This window comes from Thermobia domestica, chromosome 8 (genome assembly GCF_964235325.1).
Source record: "Thermobia domestica chromosome 8, izTheDome1.hap1.1, whole genome shotgun sequence".
NCBI classification, from domain to species: domain Eukaryota; kingdom Metazoa; phylum Arthropoda; class Insecta; order Zygentoma; family Lepismatidae; genus Thermobia; species Thermobia domestica.
The window spans coordinates 101446223-101471584 of NC_137461.1; the positions used below are offsets into that span (position 1 = coordinate 101446223).

Here is a 25362-nt window from a genome sequence, read left to right on the forward strand (position 1 = left end):
ACCACTGAGCCACCGCGCTCTATAAAATGCTTATTCTTCCCTTGTACATACCATAACTATTTTTCTTCCTGCTTATTCGTATTTTATATATTCACCTCAGTAGTGCATTAAGGTTCGCAAGAGACTGTTGCAACTCTTTACCCTCTTCTGCTATAAGCGCTGACAAATGCGAATCTTACTGTACAGAACCATTTACCGTTCACTTACACAACTTCCGTTACTTGAAGAAAGAGAAAGATACTTCATTACCTCTTCTATGTAAATCTTCAATAAAAATTGTCGTAATATACATTCCTGTTTTATACTTTCCTTATTCTTAACCTCCGTTTTTCCTTTCCCTATTAGAGCTGTTAATTTGTATAATCCATGTTAAAGTTGTCTGTGCTTTGAACCTAATATTTAGTATTGCTTACGAGACGAGAACCACATTTTTAAATTTGAGGCAAAACACATGGCAATTCTCGTGAGAGAACAAATTTTTTGTCTCATGGACAACACTGAACACTAAATCTTAATTTCATTACTAACAGTAAAAAAGATTATAAGTACAATGTAAGAGCACTTATCAACGCTTAAAGATACAAAAGTCATAATAACTTAAACTAATATTAATATGGTTTAAATGAAGATCTTGCAACTTCATATATTATCATCGTGCTCTATTTCTTATATAATTTAACAACTTTTGAATTTTGAATAATTAATATCCTTTTGCATATAGGTTAGATAAGAACTAATGAAGAACCTACATATTAGATAAAAAAAATTAATATCATTCTAAACTATAATTACCTCTAACTCGGATTAATTCTTTTATGATGTATGCAGTGGTGCTATGCAGCCGGTTCGGGCGAACCGTTTGTTAAAATACTGCGAGCAGAACCGTTTGTTATACCGAAATAAACCTACATACACGTACACACACACATTACTAAACCAAACGGGAAAGAAAGAAGCCAAACAAAGTATGTGTTTAAACCTGGCAGAACCCATTTTCAGAATTTGAAAATTAAACCATGCAGATCGTTTGTTTACGATTGTTTTCATAAAATTTTCGTTTGTTCAGGATTTATAAACAACTTATATCAAAAGCAAAATGGGCGGTGGCAACTTGGCGCAGCAGAACCCATTTACTGCAATCGAAAATAACCATGCAGATAAGATTTCTATATCTTTAGCGTTTCAATTAGCATAGCAAATGTGTGCATTGCAAATTTCAGCTGGAAGGGAGAGCTTGTACAGAAGGTCGATCCGCGTATATGTGTTCAATTTTGAAATAGCACTAACCTTATGAAAATCCATGGGACCACCATCCGTTGGCCTCAATGTGATGGCCATGTGTTCTGGCAATAGCCCTGCACCGTAACTTCCACTGTAGAAGACTACGACGAAGTACAGGAAGTGGAATCTTCTCCCATTCCTCTCGGCAGACTTTCCACACGCCCCCGAGAGTAGTGACACGACGAGAAGAAAGTGCCCTTTTCAGTAGACCAAACCCGCAGAAATCCATGGGACTGGCATCTGGTGATTTCACTGGTATATCATGAAATGGAATAGCACGAATACCGGTGTCTGTCTCCATCTGCTTCAGACAGTTCTGGGTAGAACGAGATGTACGTGAGGAGGCCTTATCCATATGCACAAACACTTGCTTTATGGCATGCCCATATAAACGAGGCAGATCTTCTGTATAAATTGGGGGTTGCTGAAAGAATGCAGAGTTGATTTTACAGTTTTTTGGGACCTGACGAATTGTTAACTTGCCCTGATAAGAGTAACCGGCGACAACCACAAATCCTTTCGAGAAAGTTGCTTTGCAATGACGGATGAACGCAGGACGGCTTTTTGCATCTCGCGAAGTGTGTTATAGAGTGAATTTTGCCACAATCTGATAGATACACCCATGCTTCATCTAGTGTAGCCACAAACTTCCACTTTCCCAGATATATGGCGTTCATAGAGGCGCCTGCTGTTGGTATTTCTCTCACGGCGATGGGCCGCACTTAGGTAATGTCCATGACTTTTAAAGACCCTCCGGAGGTTTAATTTCCCATTCAGGGCGCGGTTAACAGTGGACTGTGGTATGTGGAGTCGAGCTGCCATCACACGTTGCGGAGGGGGATTTTCTTGTAAGGCCACTCGCCGCAACTTCTGAGCTACTTGTGGAGTCACTGTGGTACACGCTCGCTTCCTCGACCCCTTAGTGGGTGAATGCTTACCTGGTATGTCTTCTTTTTTATACTGCTTGATTATGTTCTTGATAGTCGTCGAACCCAATGCACAACCATTTCCTTTGCACTGCTTTTGAATTTTAAAAAACGAATATTTGGCGTGGAAAAGTCCAATTACGTAGCCCTTCCAAAAACGGTTCACCTTTGGAGCCATGATGCACACGATACATAGTTTCGCTTGGCAGACGATAGAATGGACCTCCAGGTATAGCAAACGCGTTTAACCACTTGGTTCGGTCGCTTCTGTGCTCAGGGGTACGGGTGTAAAATTGGACACATATACGCGGATCGACCTTCTGTAGAATACAATTTTTTCACAGCCAGAAACAACTGACCTATTTGTAGAACATTACTTTGCTCTGTACATACGAGAAGATTAATGGAGAACGGGGGGAAACGGTAAATTTTATTTTAAGTGTCTTTGTTCTTAGAAATTCTGACAGCTAAAGGGTTAAGTACGATCTCTCAAAAGAAGGTATAGACCTTTATTCCTTAATCTCAAATGCTCAGATATCAAGAATGAGAACTGGGATCACATCGTCCCTCTCGAGACAAAAGGGCATATCTCATTTTCTTAACTTTTCCAGAAGACAAGTTTAAACCTTTCTCATTATTTATTATATCGTCTTCTTTCAAAATTTAGTTTGATCTCGTACGTTATATACCAGAACGAAGGAAATCAAACTAAATTTTGAAAGAAGACGATAGAATAAATAATGAGAAAAGGTTTAAACTTGTTTCCTGGAAAAGTTAAGAACATGAGATACGCTCTTTTGTCTCGAGAGAGACGACATGAGTGAAGCAGTGACGGTTATTTATATTTGAAACTCATGCATACCATTATTAATTGTCAATCCATTGCTGAATGAAGGTCTTTTAAATACTTTTTGACAATTATCTACATTGGATAATTCGTTTTCAAGATATTCAAAGTGCAACATAATTACGTCACACCATTTGCATAAGTATGGTGTATAGATCGCTACATGTCACAAGATAATTATATCTATTTATCTACCTATCCGTCTCTCTCTTAGATACATACATATTATATATATATATATATATATATATATATATATATATATATATATATATATATATATATATATATATATATAGAGAGAGAGAGAGAGAGAGAGAGAGAGAGAGATTGTTAATACTTCATGTGTAGAATTGTGTTGAGTCTTAGTTACACGATTTCAACATAAGAAGAAAATCTCGTATTCGTACAGCTATGTATTCTAGTATCTTTACTGGACATATAATCAGTGTTCGAAGTGGAAGAAAAGCAGAAGCGGTATATTTTATTACGTTTTTGATTCGATATACCGGCTATCTAAATGTTGAAAAACAGTGAGGGTATGTTGCCTAAAAGATTGTATTCCTTTTTACATAGTGACTCAAAACCATGGGAGAACTTTTCGTAGTTACGGGTGGGTCATGGAGAGGCTTTGTCCCCGCCCCCAACTTTCTGCGAACAATAAAAAAAAAATCCCTTATGTTCTATTATAGACAATTAAACACAAAAGTGCTCTAAAAACCGATTTTTTTACTGTATAACTTGAACTAGAAAAGAAATCACTGAACAAAGCAACTTTTATTTTAAAATAATAACTGTGTGACAATTTTGAGTTTAACGTCCCGTTCAGCAGCGAGGCTATATGAGACATAGACCTACTGATTAACGTGGAATCCGAATCACATGAACTCCGGCCGAGAATCGAACCCGGGTCTCCCACGCTAAAGGCACGTACGCTAACCGCTTAGCCACGAAGGAGCTCTGTGTGACAGATTCATCAACTAACTGAACATATTGGCTTCATCAGACACTGTCACATAGTTATTATTTTAAAGTAAAAGTTGTTTTCTTCAGTGATTTCTTTTGTAGTTCAAGATAGCAAAGTTAATACGAACCACAAAGTTATTGGATTTTTTTTATATTAACCATTTCCCTAGGCTAAACTTCCGGACTCCCCACTTGACTGAAGTATTCCTGAACCCAAGAAGGTTGTTATCCAATTATTATAAAGACGCAAACATACGTTTTAATGAAAGTATATAAGCTCCATCAATTTAATATTCTTGGCACACTACACAATAACAGAACAATTAAGCAAAATAGCATTTTTTTTTATTGCATAAACTATATTTTTCCTCGTAAATAAAGTCCTCACTTGTCAGACACAGAAGTAGCCCCGGCGATCTCATAACAATACTTCCGATTTCAGTTTAAACGAGTAGCATCAATACACCGCCTTTTGTTTGAATTGGACCCTTGACTCATTCCTTTCTGTCATGTGATTTATCTGCAACTAACGCGAGTTCTTGTATAGGAGTAAGGGATGAACTTCTTTGTTCACCTGATTTTTGAAACAAAAGATAGAAAAAAATATAACAGAAACGTTGGTGTTGCCAATTTAGAAATTATTTCTACATACGGAGTAAAATCTTTGACGTGCAAAGCAATTCGTCAATTACTGTGTATGAAAATGGATTTATTATAAGTATATTAGCATTCATTTTCCAGTGACGGTATGTCTTGATCACTGAAAAACCAGAAGCGGTATGTCTTCATTACTGAGAAACCAGAGGCGGTATGGCATACCACCACATACTGTCTCACTTCGACCACTGTATATAATAATACGGATTTACTTATCTTAGCTTGCAAACATTAAAAAAAAAAAAAAAAAAAGGTTTGATTCTTAACAATTAGATTTTGTCTTATAACAATGGTAAACTTAATATTTTACTGCCCTCCCCACTAATTTAATGGTTAGCGTGGACATCTTTGGTGCACGATGTCCGAGTTTGATTCCTGGGGAGTGAGTATTGAAGCCATATGCGTGGTTCGGATAGCACTTTAAACTGCAGGCCCACACTTTATGTAGCCTCGGTACTGAAAAGAGATGGTAAACTTCAATACAAACACAAAACATTTCATTACGTTACAAATATGTTGAAACGCCATCGTTCTTTTATACCAATTATTTTTTTTTATTTTAGTTTTTTTAAAATTATTAGACTACTGCAATTAAATGTTTTTTGTGAAGGAGCGAAGTGTGAAGAGTGAGGGTAGTATTAGTTTTGTTCCTATCTGATTCAATAGCAGTGATGTATGCATTTTTCTAAGTATTATTTACACTGTGCTGCAATTCTTCAGTTATTTTAGGTTATCTTCATTTAACTTCAATGACATGGTAAGGATTGAGATATTGTATGTACTCTGCCTCGTACAGCTGAAAAATACTAGATTTTAAAACATATCTTTCCTGTTGGTTATGTTGTAGTTTTTTCTTTCTTCCTTTCTTGCAAAGGTTTAAAAAATTTAATGCATTTCTGATAACTAATTTATATTTGTCATTTTATGGTAAGCTTCATTCAACATGAATTAATTTTTAATGAAACACTTTTTTTCTAATATTTGATAAATTATATGCTATTACTTCCGTTACATTACTGATATCCATAAAAGGAGAGATATTTCGTGAGTATCTCTTTCATTTCACATATACAATTCATATAGTCCCAAGAAAATTTCCTTTTTAAAATTATTCACTAGTATGTTTATACTGTCAACGACTCTTATGTTCGTTTGGATATTGAACACTAATTAAGGAAATTGAGTAATGTATATTATTTTTAAAATTTTTATTTTAACTTGAACAGTTATCCATATTTATATTATTACTAAACGAAATATTCGTTCATGATTACTGACCAAAAGTCAAGTACATAAATTTACGAGACAAGAAGAGGTTTTCCAGAATCGGGATGATTCCAGAAACATTATTTTTCGTCTCGTCTCGTCTCGTGGGCAACAGTACTGTTATTTTAATCTACCTTATATTACGTTGGGGCGAATCAAATTTCCGCCCGACGAACGTACTGTTATTTCCAAAGGCCAAGAAAATGAAGACTACAATACATAACCAATATACTCGCCGTCTGAAACCACATACCGGTACTCTTGCCATCGCTAAGCCAACAATTTAATTCCATAACGAAAGAAGTCTGGAATGTGCGATGTGAAGGAGTCTGCAACCTATGTTACATTGCCTAATTATCAAGGAAACTCTCCCCCCCCCCCCCCTCAAAGAAGTGATTGAGATTTCGAAAAAGATTGTAGTCAGTCGGACAGGTATGGGGGAAATAAGGTATGCGAGGAACTCATGGAAAGCCTGCAACATCTTTTCCGCGATCTGTGGTTGTGCTACGTACGGTGGATGATTGCAGAGCAGCTTGCGGCGCATTTAATGGAATTCAGCACAATAACTATTAATGGTTTCACCTTGCGTGAAAAAGGCATTATAGATCACTCCCGTAAACCACCATACCACCAGCCATAAGCCACGTTTTGAAAGGAGTGGAGAGGTAGTTGAGGAAATAGTCCTGGACGTTGATTACGATCCAATTACTGTCCTGGCCGTTTAGGATTGTCGTTAACAGATCCATTTTTTTCAAGTGAAAATCAGCTATAGGAAACTTTCCAAGGTACCTCTAACTCAGAGATTTGCGAACTTCCAAATGATAATACTTGTTGGCCAGTATGTGGAGTGTCAATTACGACTCCAAACTTTTCACTTTACCGATTGCACCGAGTCAAAGAACGACTGTGGATGATGCATTCCTTACTCGTTTGCAATGCACGAACACTTTTTCTAGAGTCTGTTTCCACAATGTTTCTCAAGAGCTCATTCGAACACGATGTTGGACGGTGCCTACGGGGCTTATTTTGCAAGGAAATTTAACAAACTGACGGCGAATAGCGAGTTCATTCACCATTCCTAACCCAAATGCACAGTTAATGTTTTCTATGTGTGCAGAATGTTCCATTTTCAATTCACATCGAAAAATCACTCGCAATTTTGTGTTCTCAACGGTGCACTTCAGTACGACCCTATTCAACAATGCATTGCTTCTTGACTGTCTGTTTGTGGTACATGTACAGAGTTCTTAACTTTAATCGCGTGACCTTAGTCCAATCCTGTGTTGTGTTGGAGTTTTTCGGCAAAGACATCAAAGCGGACATTTCATTTCCGCCAACCTAATAGAAGCTTATTTTGATATCCGTGAAAGCTCTCAATACTTGCCTGTTGACTTGGAAAGCTTGTTGACTTAGAAATCATATTGGTAGATGTACATGGCGAGCAAGAGGGCAGTTACACTCTGAATTTTCAACCGCAGCAGAAATATTTTTACAGGATACATATTCATTCTCCTTTGTAGAGTAAAAATCTTCATGTGTTTATGATACAAATAATCAAGACCCACTTTATCATTGCAGTTTATTTTAAACACATTTTAAAATAAAGCTTATAACGTATTTTGAATTTCTTATCTATGGGCAAAATCACTCTTCAGGAGCCCTGTTGCTGATATAAACCAAAAATATCTTTTGTGGTTGAGACGAGAAATAAATATAATTATTTTGTTGTTATATAACTCGAAATATATTAGATCTAAAGTAAATTATAGAATAATAATTTTGTAACTTTTGAGTGATCACATAAAATAATTAAGTCTTTTGTCAATTATTTAAAAACAATAAGGAAATAGATTGTTATGTACAGTATTTTCCTTCCTACTGGAACTTAATATTCTCAAAGCGTGGAACACAGCTACAAAGAAAATTCGTTTTAATAACACTTTATCAATGGTTTGGTCGATAAAATAATGAGTATGCTGTGGACAAAATAACTTTACATGTCTGATCTTCCTGCTAATAATTGCTCCTAAACAAGCCTCAGCAAGGACAACCTGTTGTTTAAGAAACCGTGGCCGAAATTAAATGTTAAACCACACAAAGACAAATGCATAAAATTTGAATATTTTCTGGCATATATATTTCATAGTTTGCACAACAGTTTATTATACGTACTTAGCTGTTATTTGTTAAAGACATTATTAGAACTTTTTTTCCTGGTTCTGTTAGAGTTAATAAAGCATAGGCTATATTCACTATATTGCAGCATACACACAGTTACAAACTGTCTATAATTGAGTAATCAAGTATGATATACATTTTTTCACAATTTAAATATTTTACTTCCTATTATTCTGTGTGAGTAGTCAACAAATCAATGTTTTAATTATTTTCCACGAGAGCTCTGTAAACTGGGAAGAACTTAGAAAATTCACTCATAATAAGTATCTTCCGATTAGTGAACCATCATCTTGACAGTTCAGGACAAATTTAGTGTACTCTGACCCAATTCGAAACTCTGTTAATTTAAATTTTAAAGTTTAAATGTTAAATTTTAAATCCCGTGGAATTCAGGCTACGAAGACTATGAATAGCGCAGATTCTATTCTGCATAAAAATTTCTGTTCTACATTAGTCTATAATTTCCTTGCTTATTTAATATCAGTAATCAAATTTACTACTTGTTATTGCAGTAGATAAATTATGTACAAACACATGTTCTAGCGTAGTATAGAATTGAAGCCTAATTACAGTCAACAAATCTAATAGAAGATCTAAGTTCTACTCATGTAGACCTGTCTTGGTAATTGGACTGGATTGGATTTCAGTTTCGCGCCTTGTTCAGCAGCGAAGGTGTGTGAGATGTGGACCTAATGTCTCATAGCTTAACGTGAGATCCGAACTACATGAGCTCTCGCTGGGAATCGAACCTAGGCCTCCCATGCCAAAGGCGCGTACGCTATCCACATAACCACGAGGGAGCTGATATGGACTGGTAACTGATATGGAAATTCGTAAAAATGCTTACATTGTGTTTAAAACAACGTTTTATATGCACGACAGAGAACTTACTGCACAAGAAAGGAACAGTCACACATATCTCTCGGTGCCGAAAAAATTCCCTCGATCAAAATTCAAATCAGAATCGAAGTCTGCTCAAAATGAGAACTGGCCGTTTTTAATTATCTATGATCAATCCTAATCAAATTCCAAACCCAAAGAATAATAGTGTAAGACTACGATTCTGAATGTTCTTCCTTCTCTAATGATACAACTGATACACATTTGATTGAGTCAAGTTTAACGCCCCTTTTGGATATCACTACACAGCTTTTAGTCACATATTTCACCTTTATATATAAGATATGACCATCCAAAAGTTTTCTGAACGGAAATTAGTTTGAATTGGGAAAGATTCTAGTTACGGTCTTCTACCAGGAACTTCTTTCATCGTTCTAGAGTGTGTTGACAGGTAGCGGTGGCCACGGGCGTCTCTGGTGGGGGGACGAGGGGGACGCATCCCCCAATATTTTGAAGTATAAAATATTCAATATTTTATTCTAATTTAATTTATTTACTAACGACAGAATATCATATATAAATAATAATTATTATATTTATTTGAAATATAATATTCAGGCTCTGAAACGATTGTAATTGAGTTCTTGATAAACCTTAGGGGTCCGTGAAGGTAAGCAGAAAGGTAACAAATGGAATCGAAGCTAATAAACAGGTTGGGCTAGGTAGTACCATTTAAATCACTTTCTTTGATGTCCCCCCCCCCCCAATTTTACATGCCAGAAACGCCAGTGGTGGTGACTGATAAAAATATCTCAACAAATGTAGAATTAAATTTAATTATTACTTAACTGTTTTCCTTACGGACTCGGTTCACATAAGAAAATGTATTTTCACAGAAAATCTCACTACAAAGCTAGAGATAAACATTCTTGTAGGTCACCATTGTTTCATACACCATTTCATCTACATAATACAACATCAAATATCAAAATAAATCTGTAATTTAATTGTATACTATTATATTAGAAATTAAACTGAGAGAACCTACCTTCTCGACATCATCCTCTTCCACCAATAAAACATCCCCTGTAGTGCAAAGTTGGATCCGAATTTTACTTTCTTGCGGTGCCTCCCCATTACTGGATTCCCTTAGTTGTTTCGCAGCTGAGAAGCCTCCTCGATGAACCAACCAAACCTTCTCTGCCTCTAACCATGCTCTCTCATTTTCCAATTGTTCCTGTGATCTCGCCTGTAACATAAAATATTACCAACTAATTAACAGCAATAAATAAATATGTAATCTACTGTCGCGCTACATGTATTCTCATAATTACGCTCCCTGTTTCGATTATAAATACATAAATATATGATTATATGAAAACAAGACACAATTTTTTCATAAAGACTCTTCACTTAATAATATGTTCAAGTTTATATCATACGTTGATAAGTTTGTGGAGAGTTACAAGTGTGAGAAAGTTCTTTCGGAAAGACTTTACGGTCGACGACAGTGGACTGGAGACTAACTGATGGAACCAGAAACTAAATCCCCTGTAGTGCAAAGTTGGCTCAAGTAGCTCAGCGAGCTAACCGAGCGAAGTAGCTCAAGTGGTAGAGCGTTGGCTTCGCACTCGGGAGGTCGCGGGTTCGAATCCCGCTGCCGACCATCCTGACTGAGGTTTTCCAGGGTTTCCCTCCGTCCTACCAGGCAAATGCCGGGATGGTACCTATTAAAAACAGGCCCTGGCCGATACCTTCCCAAATCCTTTCCATTGTTGTTGTTGTTGTTGTTGTTGTTGTTGTTGTTGTTGGATATCCAGTGTAAAATGGCCTCTGAGCTGTATCTGGTGATTGTTAAATAAATAAATAAATTAATTAATTAATTAATTTCCTGGAGCTATGGTTGGGCACATTGCTCAAGTTGAACTAGGTGATATGTAGTCAGCGTATCGTTTCAGAATTCTTAACTTTTTACACAACGTGTAGAGTTGACAACTTTTTGAATTAAGTAATATCTCTAAACTGTCTCATGACGCTGGGTCAACAATGAAGCATCCGTGTTCTCACCAGAAACAGAACTTGGGGCTACACGTATTACAGGATTTGCAGTTTAATTTTTTAAAACTACTTACCCTTTTCTTTCGTTTTTTTTTATTTTTCCAGCAAACAAAGGATTTCGTTATATATATATATATATATATATATATAAGGAGATTTTCCACATGGTGAATTGCTGTATGCGAAAATAGCTTGGTAGGTACATAAAATGAAATTAAACCTCTGCTTCAGTCCCACGGTTATTTCCTTTAAAGGCTAAAGAGAACGGATGATAAATGTAAGTGAACGATTATGGAAGAATAGGTGGAACGAGGAAGTAGAAATGGTAGGAGAATCCCGGAATTCCATAAATATAATGATATTAATCCGAACTATGGTCTGGGATCAAACCAAAGAGAGAGCGATCAATCCATGGCGGCACCCATTAGTAGACAACGAAAGAATGTATCAATGGCAGTTTCTCAAATGAAAATATTTCTAGCGAGGAAGATGATAGTGCGATGAGTAAAAAACAGGAGTGTTGCCAATCCATTTTACAATTTTCTTCTTCTTTCTTTTTTCTCTACAATTTACGAAACCAATGAATATTTCCTACAGCTCAATTGTGGCTATATTGTTGTGTACGGGACACCGATTTATATTTCCAGTAGAAGTTCATGTAGCTCGGAACTCAAGTTATAACTATGTCCACATCTTACATAATATTGGTGCTAAAAAGTTAGGTTGAACTCCAGTCACATTCCTTCCCATTCCTTTCTCTACAATTACCATCAAAATGGAAGTTTCACGTTACTAGATTGATTAAAGTGACGCCACATATCCATAATATTGCAGGTCATAAAAATATGACGCGCTTAGCAGCAGCAACAACAAAGCTTCAGAAGTGTATTCCCACCAGCAGAGTTATTTTAGATTTTGCTTCAGGGGAAGATACTCAACCGAGATAAGATTTTGACGTTTTTTGTTAGTATTATTCAAAATACAAAATATATGTATTACTCAAACTTAGAGTGACAACTGTCCCTTTGCTCTTCCCATATGACGCTTCTGATTCCAACATAAGAAAAATATTAAATGTTCGGCCTATGATTTTATGACTAACAACATTATGGAACATAATATTTTTAAAACTATTTTAGTGTACATTTGAATAAAATCTCATCATTTAAAAACTTCTTCACGCGAACATGATGATGACGATGATATAGCGGAAGTCTGTAGTACAGTTCTAGCAAGAGTCAAAGGAAAACAATGTCCCCTTTCACAGTTGAATGCGGTTGTGTGCTTGTACTTTATTATAAAGATCATGACGTATTCAAGAACATGGAGATTACCATAGCAATAGTGGTCGGATTTCGTATAATCTAAACAGTCTATTTGAAATCTGATACTCTAGGAGCGACTGCGGAAGACAATTATAAAAAGTGATCTTTGATGCGAAACTTCAAGCAACTTCAGAGAAAAATCGTGATGCGGGAAAATGCTTCAAGCTTGGTCATTCATTACGCTTCCAACCATAGTTACTCAAGAAGAGCTTTGTTTTATAAGTTTACATTTGAAAACTTGTCTGCAACTTTGATATATTGGATATGAAGTTTATATGGACAAAGGCATGTCAGTATATAAATGTAAATCATGTACCGGTATTCGTGATTGGAATGTGGACACACCTCTCTTACCATTAAAAGATAAGGTTGAGTCAAACCAAAATTCTGTCCCGAGATGAAGTGTTCCGTAGAAATGTATGACCAGCCTGCTAACAGCAAGAAAACATTTAACGCATTAACAACTAACACTATTTAGACATTCATTTCACTGTCACATTTATATTTATACTTATATTTATAGAAGGCATTTAAAGGATAAAAGAACTTATAGAACCATGATTTACAATTTACCTTTTTTTCTAATGTCTAAGAGAGGAATAATAAATACTTATTATTTAGATATAAAGTTCTCTACATTTGTAGGTACAAGGCTAAAGAAATGTGTATTCCATCAAGCATATACAGACTGTTGGATGGCACTGTGGTGTCATTTAGATATATATTAGAATCTATGCAAAGAAATACTAGAAATATTACGAACGTACTTAATAAATTACTCTTATACACTTTTAGAACTATGGATTTTCGTAATATACTTTAAATACCTCTTTGTATTCACTCTAATAAAATTCCCAATATCTCGTAATGCCCACAATGACAAAATTACTTGAACCACTACATCATTTAACTCTAAAAATATGGCCTGCTCTGGCATTGTCGCCATTATTATTCAACTTCGTTCTCGAGTAAGCTATAAGGAAAATCAAAGATAGCAACCAGGGCTTAGAGCTGGATGGCATAAGCTGATGATATAGATCTGATAGGGCATGATAGGAGAACAATAAGAAGAAATGCAGAGGTCGTATTAAACGTTTGTAGGGACATGGGTTTAGAAGTAAATGCAGAGAAAACAAAGTTCGCTGAGATCATAATACTGTATATTGTGGATGCGTTAAAATATTATATAAACTTTCGACAAAGCGAATACTTTCAAATATCTAGGATCAATATTACAGATGAAAACAAGAAGAAATTAAATATCGAATAAAAGCAGGAAATTTATGCTATTAAGTTATTTAGTTTAAAATCTTTTGTCATCGCCAATGTTGACGAGGAATTTGAGCTTAAAATATATAAAACGATAATCACGCCTCTTATGATGTATGGTTGCGAAACGTGGTCGCTTAATTCGAAGGAAGAACGCAAACTGAAAGTATCTGAGAATAAAATCCTGATACGAATATTCGGACCCAAGAGGAACGGGAATGGGGAATGTCGGAAACTTCATAACGAGGAACTGCATAATTTACACTCTTTACCAAACATTGTTACGGTCATCAAGTCTAAGAGGCTCACATGGGTAGGTCATGCAACCAGAATGGATGAAAGTAGGAACATCCAATTGGAAAACTATTATTAGGAAGACCTAGACGCACATTGGAGGACAATTTTAAGATGGATCTCGCACAAATAGAAATACAAAGTAGAAATTGGTTCTGGTTGGCTACGAACAGAAGTTAATGAAGAGCTTTTGTAGACGTGGTATTGAACCTCCGGGTTCTACAGGCCATAGAGTTAATTAGTTTGTCAGAATATAGCCTTCAATAGCAAAGAAAAACTACACTACATACCACAATTTTCTTACCGTACCTTACTAAAACAGCAAAAGCACGAAAAGATTAAGACAGTTTTCCTTCTAGAACATAAGCCTATTTGCAGAAACAGATTTACGTACAATACTCCGATTGAACTCAAACATTACGGTACCGTATAACTTATTTTGGTGAATTTAAGTTACAATTACGTGCAGTAAATACTGCTTAGATAGCATCTCACTAGTAATCTGGATAAACCAACTCACATTTTAAAATTATGTTTAACCATAGCATCGGCAGACCTTCCCTAGGAATATAGTTGCATCCACTTTTTCCTATTTTCCCCATTCTATTTGAGAGGGGGCGATAAATAGGAAAGTAGACCCTAGTTTGATTGCCAATGGAAATCCACGTGGTTTGAATTTATGAATTAAACTTACAAGGTACATTCACGAAGTGTCCCCTTGGAATTCGTGTAAAATTGATTTAAATGCAAAGTTTTCCATGGCTCAATATGTATTGTACTAATTTTAGCGGCCCATATGAGTAATTTGCATATTTATGAGCCTTCATATACCCGGAATTCAATCATACACTATTATAACCCTCGGTCACAAAATTGCTTTTAGTTTTTTTTTTTTTTTTTTTTTTTTTTTTAGATGTAACTGAACATGAATGTGGTCATATGCAAACCAAATTGGATCAAGTACTGCTTCCCTGACACGTGTTATCTACACCGGCCGCCATCTTGGATCCGCCATATTGATTCAACTTTCAGTTTTTGAAATGGGAATAGGTGCATGTGATACATCAAATTCATATAAAATTTTCTGGAAATTCATTGGTGTAGTGAGTTTTACGGTAGCTTGTACCATTTGCGAGATAATACATGTTAAATCCCTCTAGCACTTCGCGAATAGACATTGCAGAGTAATATCAGTTACGCTTACGTTTTTGATGTTGACAAATCAAAACAATTTCTAACTGGAAAAGTACTGTAGGTATAAACAAACTCTCTACAACATTGGTGTCATAATCTTACAACATTTCTGTGAGTGATTGTTATTACTTTCATGTTATACTATAACAAGGAAGTATTGTATTACGAACAAAATGCCTGATGTAAATTTAGATACGACTAGATTTTGGTGAAGATCTACCATATCCTATTTACGTCTGTGTCTGTATGTATGTACGTTCAGAAAACATTTCTCTAATAATAAATCACGTAAAAGATCACATATACATACGAGGCACTACACAACTTTTTAATGGTTGAATTTGTGAAGTGCCTCACATTTAACACTTCACGCAATATCTTGCAAATGGTACAAGGTACCGTAAAACTCACTACACCAATGAATTTCCGAGAAAATTTTATATGAATTTGATGTATCACATGCACCTATTCCCATTTGAAAAAACGAAAGTTGAATCCAATATGGTGGATCCAAGATGGCGGCTGGTGTGGATAACGTGTCAAAGAAGTAGTACTTGATCCAATTTGTTTTGCATATGCCCACATTCATGTTCAGTTACATCTAAAGAAACTAATATCCGGAATTCATACACTACTTAAACGCTTGGTCACAAAATTGCTTTATGAAGGTCCATAAATATGCAAATTACCCGTATGGGCCGCTAAAATTAGTACAATACACTTTGGGCCGCGGGGAACTTTGCATTTAAATCAATTTTAGATGAATCCCGAGGGGACACTTCGCGAATGTACCTTGTTAGACAGCACCAATGCTCAAACGGAAAACCAAACTCTAGAATCAAGTGATATATAAAAATTAAGAAAAAGAAGAATATTTTGAGTTAAAGTCCCAAAGGGAGGCCTGTGTAGTCTGAAATTAAACAAGTGTGAATTCTATTTGACTGAGTGCGAGAATCAGGCCTTTAAATAAAGAAATGGATGACCAGATTTCTTTTACATTCAATGATTGAATTGCTCAATAATCCATTTCCATATCTCCCTAATACAGTGTGCATACTGTATTGGGGGTGGACAAAACTACGGAAGCACCGTGTGAAATGCATACCTGATATTGAAGTTTTCTCATAGCAAAATGTACAGGTGGTTATGCCATATTTGCCCAATTCAATCACCTGTAGAGTCTCCTTAACACATGGCAAGGTTCATTTCTAATTGAGACAGTGTTCTGTGTATTTTCCAGGGAATCATGTCAGAGCTGACGGAATTTCAACGAGGTCAAATTGTTGGAGATCGAATGGTATGTGCCTCGGTAAGCAAAGTAACGGACGTGTTCGGTGTATCATGATCACGAGGTACAATATCCAAACTATGTAAACATACAGTAAGACTGGGAAAACTACATCAGACAAATTTAAGCGTGGACGAAAAAGTGTTTTGAGTGATAACGAGCCGAAGAACTCTGCACACGATTGTGATGAAAAATGAGAAGAAGACAGTCACAAAAGTGATCGTTGAAGTGAATATCGTGCTTTAAAATTCTATAGGTACCACAACAGTATTAAATGAACTCCAAGTAATGTATTTCTGAACGATCCCCCATTTCCAAAACCCTTATCACGGCTGCAAAAGGGGTGAAATGGTGCCAAAGCTATAAAATCTGGACACAGCACCGACAGAAGGTCGTTTGGTACAAAAAAGGGTCGACATTTATATCTTTCGGCCGAGTTTACGTCTGGAAAATGCCATCTCAAGCTTACCATACAGATTGTTTGCTACTGTGCGTGAAACATGGCCGAGGTACCGTTATGATAGGACAACCATATTGTGGTAGTCTGCTGGATCCATCATTACCCTGCAAGATCACGACACTGCTAACGACTACGCGACCATTTTGAGTGACTAGGTCTATTCCATGGTGCAGTGTCTGTTCCCTAATTGTAATGCTGCTCTTTAAAATGACAACGCCTCTGTCCACACCGCTCACATCGTGCAGAACTGATTTTCTGAGCCCAACAGAAATTGCATAGCTACTATAGTCTCCCCAATCTCCTGATCTCAATATTATTGAGCTCTTGTAGTCAGTGTTCGAGAGTAATGTTGGAGCACGCTATGCAACAGCATCATCGCTCAAGGAACCTGCACTGGTTTTACAAGTAGAATGTACACGATTTTCCTGAAAACTACACAGAATTTGCACATAGGTTGGACAGAAAGTAATAACAACACTATTCTCAAATCAGGGGGCTGCGTCTCAGCATTACAAGAGTTCCGTAGCTGATAAGAGAATATGAGGTGATGAAGTGTAGCAAATGATAATGACTGTGTGCCTGGTTGAAATTAATCGAAAAACGTGTTTCTACCTTCTCAAAAATTCGACTTCTAGTATTAAAATTTTCACTTAATGTGCGAATTCGCTTATGTTGAAGAGGTGAAATTCGATTTATAATCTATTAATAATGATTAAAAAAAATGAATGGCATGTGTTGCAGCGTTTTCGAAAATTCCATTTCTAAAGGAAACGAGGGACGATTTTTAACAATAATTAAATTTTCGGTTTTATATCCATTAAGTCTTAATCTTCCAGTTCGAAGAACGGACACTTCTACTTGCTACGTTCTTCATTTGAACAGACAAACTCCGTTTCAGAATGGGGGCACAAGAAGTCATCTGAGGGGCCTAGACATTTTCGTCCACGTGGTTATACACCTGCTAACTCTCTTGCAAGCGAGATAATGTGGTGGAAATTAGTTATGCTTAAGGATTGAACTGGCATAATGACATATGCACCCGCCAAATGCATCGGATTTAGGCCCTGGTCGTAGTTCGAAGTCCACATCAATTGTAAACCTTGTCCTTCATAATCAGTGTGTTGCATGAAAACTAAAACTAAAACGAAACAACAAACGTTTTTTCTATACCACAATAAGATTATGACAAAAAAGAAGTAGAGAATAAGCAATGACAATTTGCTGGAATTTTGCATCTACATAGAAAGTCCACGGAGGAACTTCATTTCTACATGCACTAAAGTGTCAACGTGCAATAGTCTCTTTGCCGTCAATTCTACGGCCAATCTTGAGTAATATGGTGTGTGGTCTGTAGTTTATGTTGATTAGTTTGTGTTACTGAAATCTAAGATGCACCTAAAAAGAAACGTCGGGTTTTCGAGGGGGATTTTTGCTGAATTTGAACTATGTATGAGAGAAAGAAAGATAACTATTCGGTCATGAAGGATGGCTACTACAAACCTTATATATATATATATATATATATATATATATATATATATATATATATATATATATATATATATATATATATAATTCTTTCGCAAAAATAGCATCCACGCGCAAAAACAAATGCAAGCAATATTTTAATCTTCATGGCCTTAAACATTTCTGAATCTGAATTTGATGCGAATGACGTGTGTCATGGTCTATGAAGAAGCAAAAACTAACTTTCTGAAACTCCTAGAGAAAATTTCTGGTGATGCCCATGAGTCCCCCCCCTTTTTTTTTAAAGTGCTCTCAAGATGTACTGGAAAGAGTATTCTCACAAGTGCATAACCAAGGCACGAGATAATAACGTCTGTCTGACCATCCAGTCGCCATTACAGCTAGAGTGCTCCATGACGCTCAGTTTGATAGAGGGCTAAAATTAAGCTCCGCAACAAACTCGGTGTTCTTTACCACAAACACGCAATCAGTGTTACAACTCGCGTCTGTAGCTCTTTGACTAGGATTCCAACTGCAATAATCTGAATATGTACAGCTAGCTTGTAAGTATATAAATAACCTGCAACAATTCGTTTTGCTTTTAAGTTTATATGGGGCGGAAAATTAGGGTGTAGTTTTCTGTAACAGAAGCGTATTACGTACGGCAAAGCTTTAAAGTAGTGTAAATATATGTATGGATTAAAGCCAAGCACAGATTTTGAACTTAAAATGTTAGTATATGGACCTACAATAACAAGAAAGGAAAATCTTAATACTTTTGATCATTTCGCAGAAGACTGTTAAATACAAATAATGCATTTGTCATCCTGCTGTACGGTTGTCGGTAAAATGCTTACAAATATTATTTCAATATGTGATTTGCTATTAAGTTCAGAAACAATAGATCAATTTGAGCGGATTTCGGGTACGTTATATACACAAAATTACGTTCTATCTTTCAGTATAAATCTGAAAACTTACGCACGTCGTATAGAGCCCTTCACTAGGTTTTTATTTTACGCGTAACTTAGAACCCAACGGACTGCTCATAGTAATATTTCCCAAGCTTGTAAGCAAGTCAAGATCTACCGCCATACGAAGTTTGATCCAGATCGGCCAAGTTCGGTTGAGCTTATATGATATGAAGTTGTCTTGTAATTCTTTTTACAGGAAAAAAAAAAAAAATCATATGAAAGGTGAAAAGTAAATAGTACTCAAACTGGTTCATTAGCTTCAAAATTTTTAATATAAAAGTGTAATCGTTATATGGACGGATACAACCCTTTGAGTACTGTATCAGCAGGGGTTTTTGGTATATGAATACGAAACCATGTTTCAAGTGCTGTGCCAAATTTTTCTTCTGGAGTATTCTGAATCACTTTGTTTAATAATAATAATAATAATAATAATAATAATAACAGTGGTGCCCACCCCCCCTCATGTCCATGACGCACCCCCCCTCAATTGCCTATCCGTAGGTGTTCTCCCATGAAAAAAAATCTTTTCGATTAATTTTTACACCCTGTCAAACATATTTATATAGATTTTTTACCCCCCCCCAAATATTTCAATGACGCAGTTTGCGTCATAGCCCCCCCTTGTGGGCACCCCTGATAATAATAATAATAATAATAAAAACAGGTAATTCCAGACACAGAATATCTCGTGGACATCTCACACACAATAATATACAATTTCCTTTGTTTTATTTTCAATTTTTACTTTCCGGGGAACGATGGGAATATCGAAAAGTGTAATAAAACTTATTATTTAAAAAACTACCTTTGAGCGTTTATCCACATCTCAGAAGCATTGCTGCCACATAAAACATTGACCTAATTTTAAAAACTTAAGATCTATAGTAGTGGTCGTCAAACTTATGAAGCTTTTGAGCTATCGTACTGATTTTAAATCCTGCTGTGAGCTACCAACCAAAAGAACTACCAGCTTTTTTTTTTTTTTTTTTTTTAAATCTTACATTTATTTATTGCCATCTCAGTGGAGGAATCAAGGTTAGCCAACCGAAGCGTTAACGCAATGTACTGAAAATGTCCCCGTGAGTCACTAGTAGCTCGCAATCGACGGTTTGGTGATCACTGGTCTATAGGATATCTTTTAGTACGATTTTTATATATATTTCCCTGACCCTCTATGAAAGAATAATTTACTTCTTACAAAACAAGTAAAAGCAGCTTGTAATTACAATTTATTTGTCCAAATTCAGCTTTATTCAATAAACAAAGTTGCCTTATCCATTCCTAACCATTAACGAATTTTAAAAACCAGTTTTAAGTCACTAGACTTCTTACAATATATTCACCTTTTCTATTTTTTTTTCTGAAGTGCCCCGATTTTCAACCTCAACATATGATTACCTTATTTTCTACTTATTGTTGTAAACTTAGGTGATCGTGATCATTAGTTTAACGAAATCACCTACTTCGTTAAACGATATTTAATTGACCGACACTAATCTTAAAGTAAAATTCAATTGAAAATCTGGCAAGTAACTTGTACACTAAACACGTAATTTAAACCATAGGAGCTACCGGTAATTTGGAGCTACTTGTTAAATCATTTAATAATAATGAATGTCACTGAAATATTTAGGATATAAAGATGATGTAAGAAATGCAACGGAAGTAACAGGTAATTCAGAATCTTAAATATGATATAAAAACTTGTACTGAAACACATTTCTACTGCTTCTAAGTGCAAACTCTGTTACGTGAGAATCATCATTGCGCTGTACATTTGTAACTGATCAAATTACAGATATTCAAAAACTTGTATAATTTATTGAGAACTGCTTTAAAGATTCAATTTCATTTAATAGGCTATTTCTACAATGACTAATAAAACTGCCCAATAATAAAGTAGTAATTCCCCCTTTTATAAATGTTAGGTTCGTTTACTCATCAACCTACTGGGGCAAAATGAAAGTAAAACTAAATAAATTAACATTCGTTGATGAATGTTTTTATGTCACACGGTTATGCCCTGTACGGGTTAAAGAAAACAGATGATTTATGAAAGTAAACGATTATGAAACCATTGGTGGAATGAACATGTTGGAAGAAACGGGAGAACTTCGAAAAAACCCATCAGCATGATGGTGTCCACCACAGTGTGGGATTAAACAAGAGATCCCTAGCAGCAGAGGTGAGCACTCTTTCACTGAGCTGAAGTGACAACTATAACATTCGTTGCTAGACTAAGCTTATTATTTACTGAGTCATAATTATTAATTATCTTCGCCGTATCAGTTTAATATGCATGATTACAGTAAATTCAGATTTTTCAACTATAAAGGTAACCAAGAAAGTTCTGTCGCTTCTTCACTCACCACCTTCGAATATCGATATGTTACCTAAGATGTACCTGGGAGATCAAAAATAGTTCCCACCAGCTTCGACGACCTTCTGCCAACGTTCTGGAAGGCCATGAATTCAATCGCGGTAGAACGTAGTGGGCCGTGAAGCAAAGAAGGTATCAAATGCATTTTGCACCTCTAATAAGGATTTGAATTGGTGTCCTCTAAGGTGATTGTCCAAGGAATGGATGTCATCTAAAGTGATTGTTCAAGGAATGGACACGTGATAATCGGACGGTACAATGTCCGGGGAGTATTGCGGATGCAATAGTGTTCCCCATCCAAGGCGTAGAATGGGTGTCCCGGGTCATCCTAGCCACGTGGGGCTTAGTGTTGTCCTGTAACATGAGGATCTCCTTCGCGATTCAGACGTGCTGGCTCCAGTTTTGACTTTCTCTTGAACACGGCTCAACTGCTGACATTAGACAGTTGCATTGATGCTCTGACCAGCTGAAAGCAGTTTCCGATGCACGATGCCACGAGCAGCCCACCAAACACACACAAAGACCTTCTGGTGCAGTGTTGTTTTCGACTGTTTTGGAACCGGTTCATAGGATGCTAACCAATGATGACGGCACCGTGAAACTTCGTAGAGGACTCACTTCTCATCAAATTTCAACACCCTATTCAGAAATGGCTCCTTCCTCGCACGAGAGAGCAAACAAACACAGGTGTCAGCTCGCGTTGCCTTCTGGTCCGGAGTCAAATCATGTGGGACACATCGACCTAACTTGTAGTGCTTCTCGAGTTGATGGAGGTGCTGCCAAATGGTTTCTACACTCACACTGAATTGAAGTCCCAGTTCCTCACATCTCTGGCCATTGTTCGCCTCAATTGCTGCCCGAAGATCTTCATTTTGTACATGTGTTAATCTTTCGGCACGTGGCGCGTCTTCGAGTGTTTCGTCGCCGTCTTTAAACTTGTTACAACACCTCACTGTCCGCGTAGTTACGATACCCTTACCAAAGGCCTACCATGTCTTTCATCCCGCTGCAGCGGCGGCTGACCCTAGTTTGAATTCGTACAGCATACACGCCCTTATGACGCTCTGTGGAGGTTCCATGTTCACTCTGTCCTTACACAAGTTCACGGTGTAACTGAACTGCCACAACCAGGCAATATTGGAAATACCCACACCAACAACTGACATTCTCCTTATCTCCATTCGGAATCAACTCAGGTGTGAGGGCCAATTGAACACATATGTCCATAAAAAGCGAGAATTAAGCGAGCTTGATTAACTTTATATATTTTTAATTTATTCCTTAATGAGGATTGCAATTTTTATGTAAATAAAATAGTTAATTGATTGGCTATTTGTTTATTTCACTTCGTTTCCAACACCGAGCAGGCACGCAATCAGATTTTTTTTGTTGGGGAGCTTGGAGATTTTGGAGGAGTTCGGACATAGTGGACCCCCATGAGTGTTCCCTGGTGCAAACAAAACACAAGTATATTATTTAAAAAGGGTTACGAAGTTTGGAGGTCCAGACTCGGTGGACTTCCGTGGGTGTACCTCTAGCCCAAAGGGTATGTAAGACGTGACTCTATAGTTAGTGTGGAGCATCCGAATTACATGCATCAAATCTCCGAAGACACTCGCACAAAAGACGTGGACAATCAAATGCTTATTAACCGCAAAGTTATCGTCAAGTCGTAATATTTTTTTTATCATCCACTCGGAAACATATACGTACAAAACATGGTCGTAGGCAATTCAAACATATTTGGAAACAGTAACGTGATCAGAGCAAGGCTGTGTAGTGGGTTACCGAAGCAATGCTGATGATGGAGAGAAGAATACAAAAAGGGCGATGCATTAGAAGGGTAAACAAAGACGGGGAAGCATCATTAAAAGTAAACGTGAAGAGATAGAAAAATTAACTTATAGAGTAAAGAATTATGAAGAAAAATGAATCAGAAAGTTAAATTAATGAAAACACATAGAGAAAGTTAAGGCAAGCACGATACTGACTGACTAGTTGGGGGAGAATGGGGACAAAAGCAAGCTGGCCAATTTTCCCCGTCGCAATAAACATTACTGTCCAAATATCTCGAACATGAACTGATGAACTTGATAGACAAATACGGCAGTATAAAATTACAATTGCAATGGGAAGATACATATTGAGGGGAGGAAAGTTTTAGATGCATGGAAGGAACATATTGGGGGATTACATAATAATAGGAATAGATCGTGTCAAATGTTGAGAATTATACTCCCTCTCTCTATTGCCTATAGAACCCAGAGGTTCAATGCCGCGTTTACAACAGCTCTCCATTGACTTCTGTCCTTAGCTTGTGAATGGATTCAGTTTCACTTTGTATTTCTATTTCTGTGAGATCCATTTTAATATTGTCCTTCCACCTGCGCCTAGGTCTTCCTGATGGTCGTCTCCCGATTGGATTTCCAGTTAAAACTTTGAAAGTGTTCCTACTTTCTTCCATTCTGGCTACAATGACCTGCCCACCTAAGCCTCCTTGATCACGATAACAATGTTTGGTAAACGGTATAAATTATGCAGTTCCTCGTTATGAGGTTTCCGCCATTCCCCTCTTGGGTCCGAATATTCATCTCTGAATTTTACTCTCAAATACTTTCAGTCTGTGTTCTTCCCTCGGAGTAACTAAACATGTTTCGCAGCCATACAGTACAACAGGTCTGATTATCATTTTATATGCTTTAAGCTTCAAATTTTTCGACACAATTCACGTCGATAAAAAATTTTGAAGTGAAAAATAACAGGAATTTCTTACTTTTAGTCGACATTTAATTTCCTCGCGAATATGGTTTAGGTCTGTTAATATTGATGCTAGATATTTGAAAGTATTCACTTTGTTGAAAGTAATATTTGATATTTTAGTGCGTCCATAATTTGCAGTATTACGATCCCGACGAACTTCCATGTATTTAGTTTTGTCTGCATTTATTTCTAAACCAATGTTCCTGCAATCGTTTAATAAGACCTCTGTTTCTTTCTATTGTTCTCCTTATAATCCTTTATTATATTTACATTATCAGCATACGTCATAACCTGGTGAATACCATTCAGCTGTAGGCTCTGGTTCTGTCTTTGATTTTCCTTATAGTGTACTCCAGAATAAAGATTGGATAATAATGACGACAACACATATTGTTTCCCGCCATTCTGGAGATGAAAGCTCGTGGACAAGAACTTTTCTACTCTGACTTTACTTTGGGATTTATTTAAATATATCTTAATTAATCTAACTAGCTTTTACGGTACCGTAAGACGGGGTTACTTTGCACATCAGTGGTTACTCTGCACAAAATATGAAAAGTTTCATATTCCTATGTCGGTAAAACGATGAACAGTAAAGAGGAAGTTTCAACTGGCACCGTAAGATAGAACATCTAAGGGTCAATCCATTTTAAGTGATCAAGCATGTGCCGCTCGACCATCTTAAAAAAAAAAAAAAAAATGTTTATCTTATATCAGGGTACTTCAAAACCACAATTAATTATTTTTTACAACATCCCACAACGACACAGCGGCTGTCGCCATTTTGCATTTTTTTTTCGATTTTAGGCGTTTACCTTGCGTCTCATCATGTATTTGCCTTACCAAATTGAAAATTGCTGGACGTCTCCAACTCGTGCAGAGCTAAAACTTTATGATCTCTTAACATTTTTGCCTAAATTCACTTGAAG

General features: G+C 36.5%; 1 protein-coding gene across 3 annotated transcripts in view; it reads right to left on the reverse strand.

Moving 5' to 3' along the window:
• The window catches only part of Mhcl (Myosin heavy chain-like), a 545621-nt gene that overhangs the window by 369381 nt on the left and 150878 nt on the right, over positions 1-25362 (reverse strand). For all 3 annotated transcript variants that reach the window (XM_081768806.1, XM_081768805.1, XM_081768807.1), the window contains one exon: positions 10010-10210. In XM_081768806.1, the coding sequence (XP_081624932.1) occupies positions 10010-10210 (201 nt within the window). The remainder of the gene's footprint in view (positions 1-10009; positions 10211-25362) is intronic.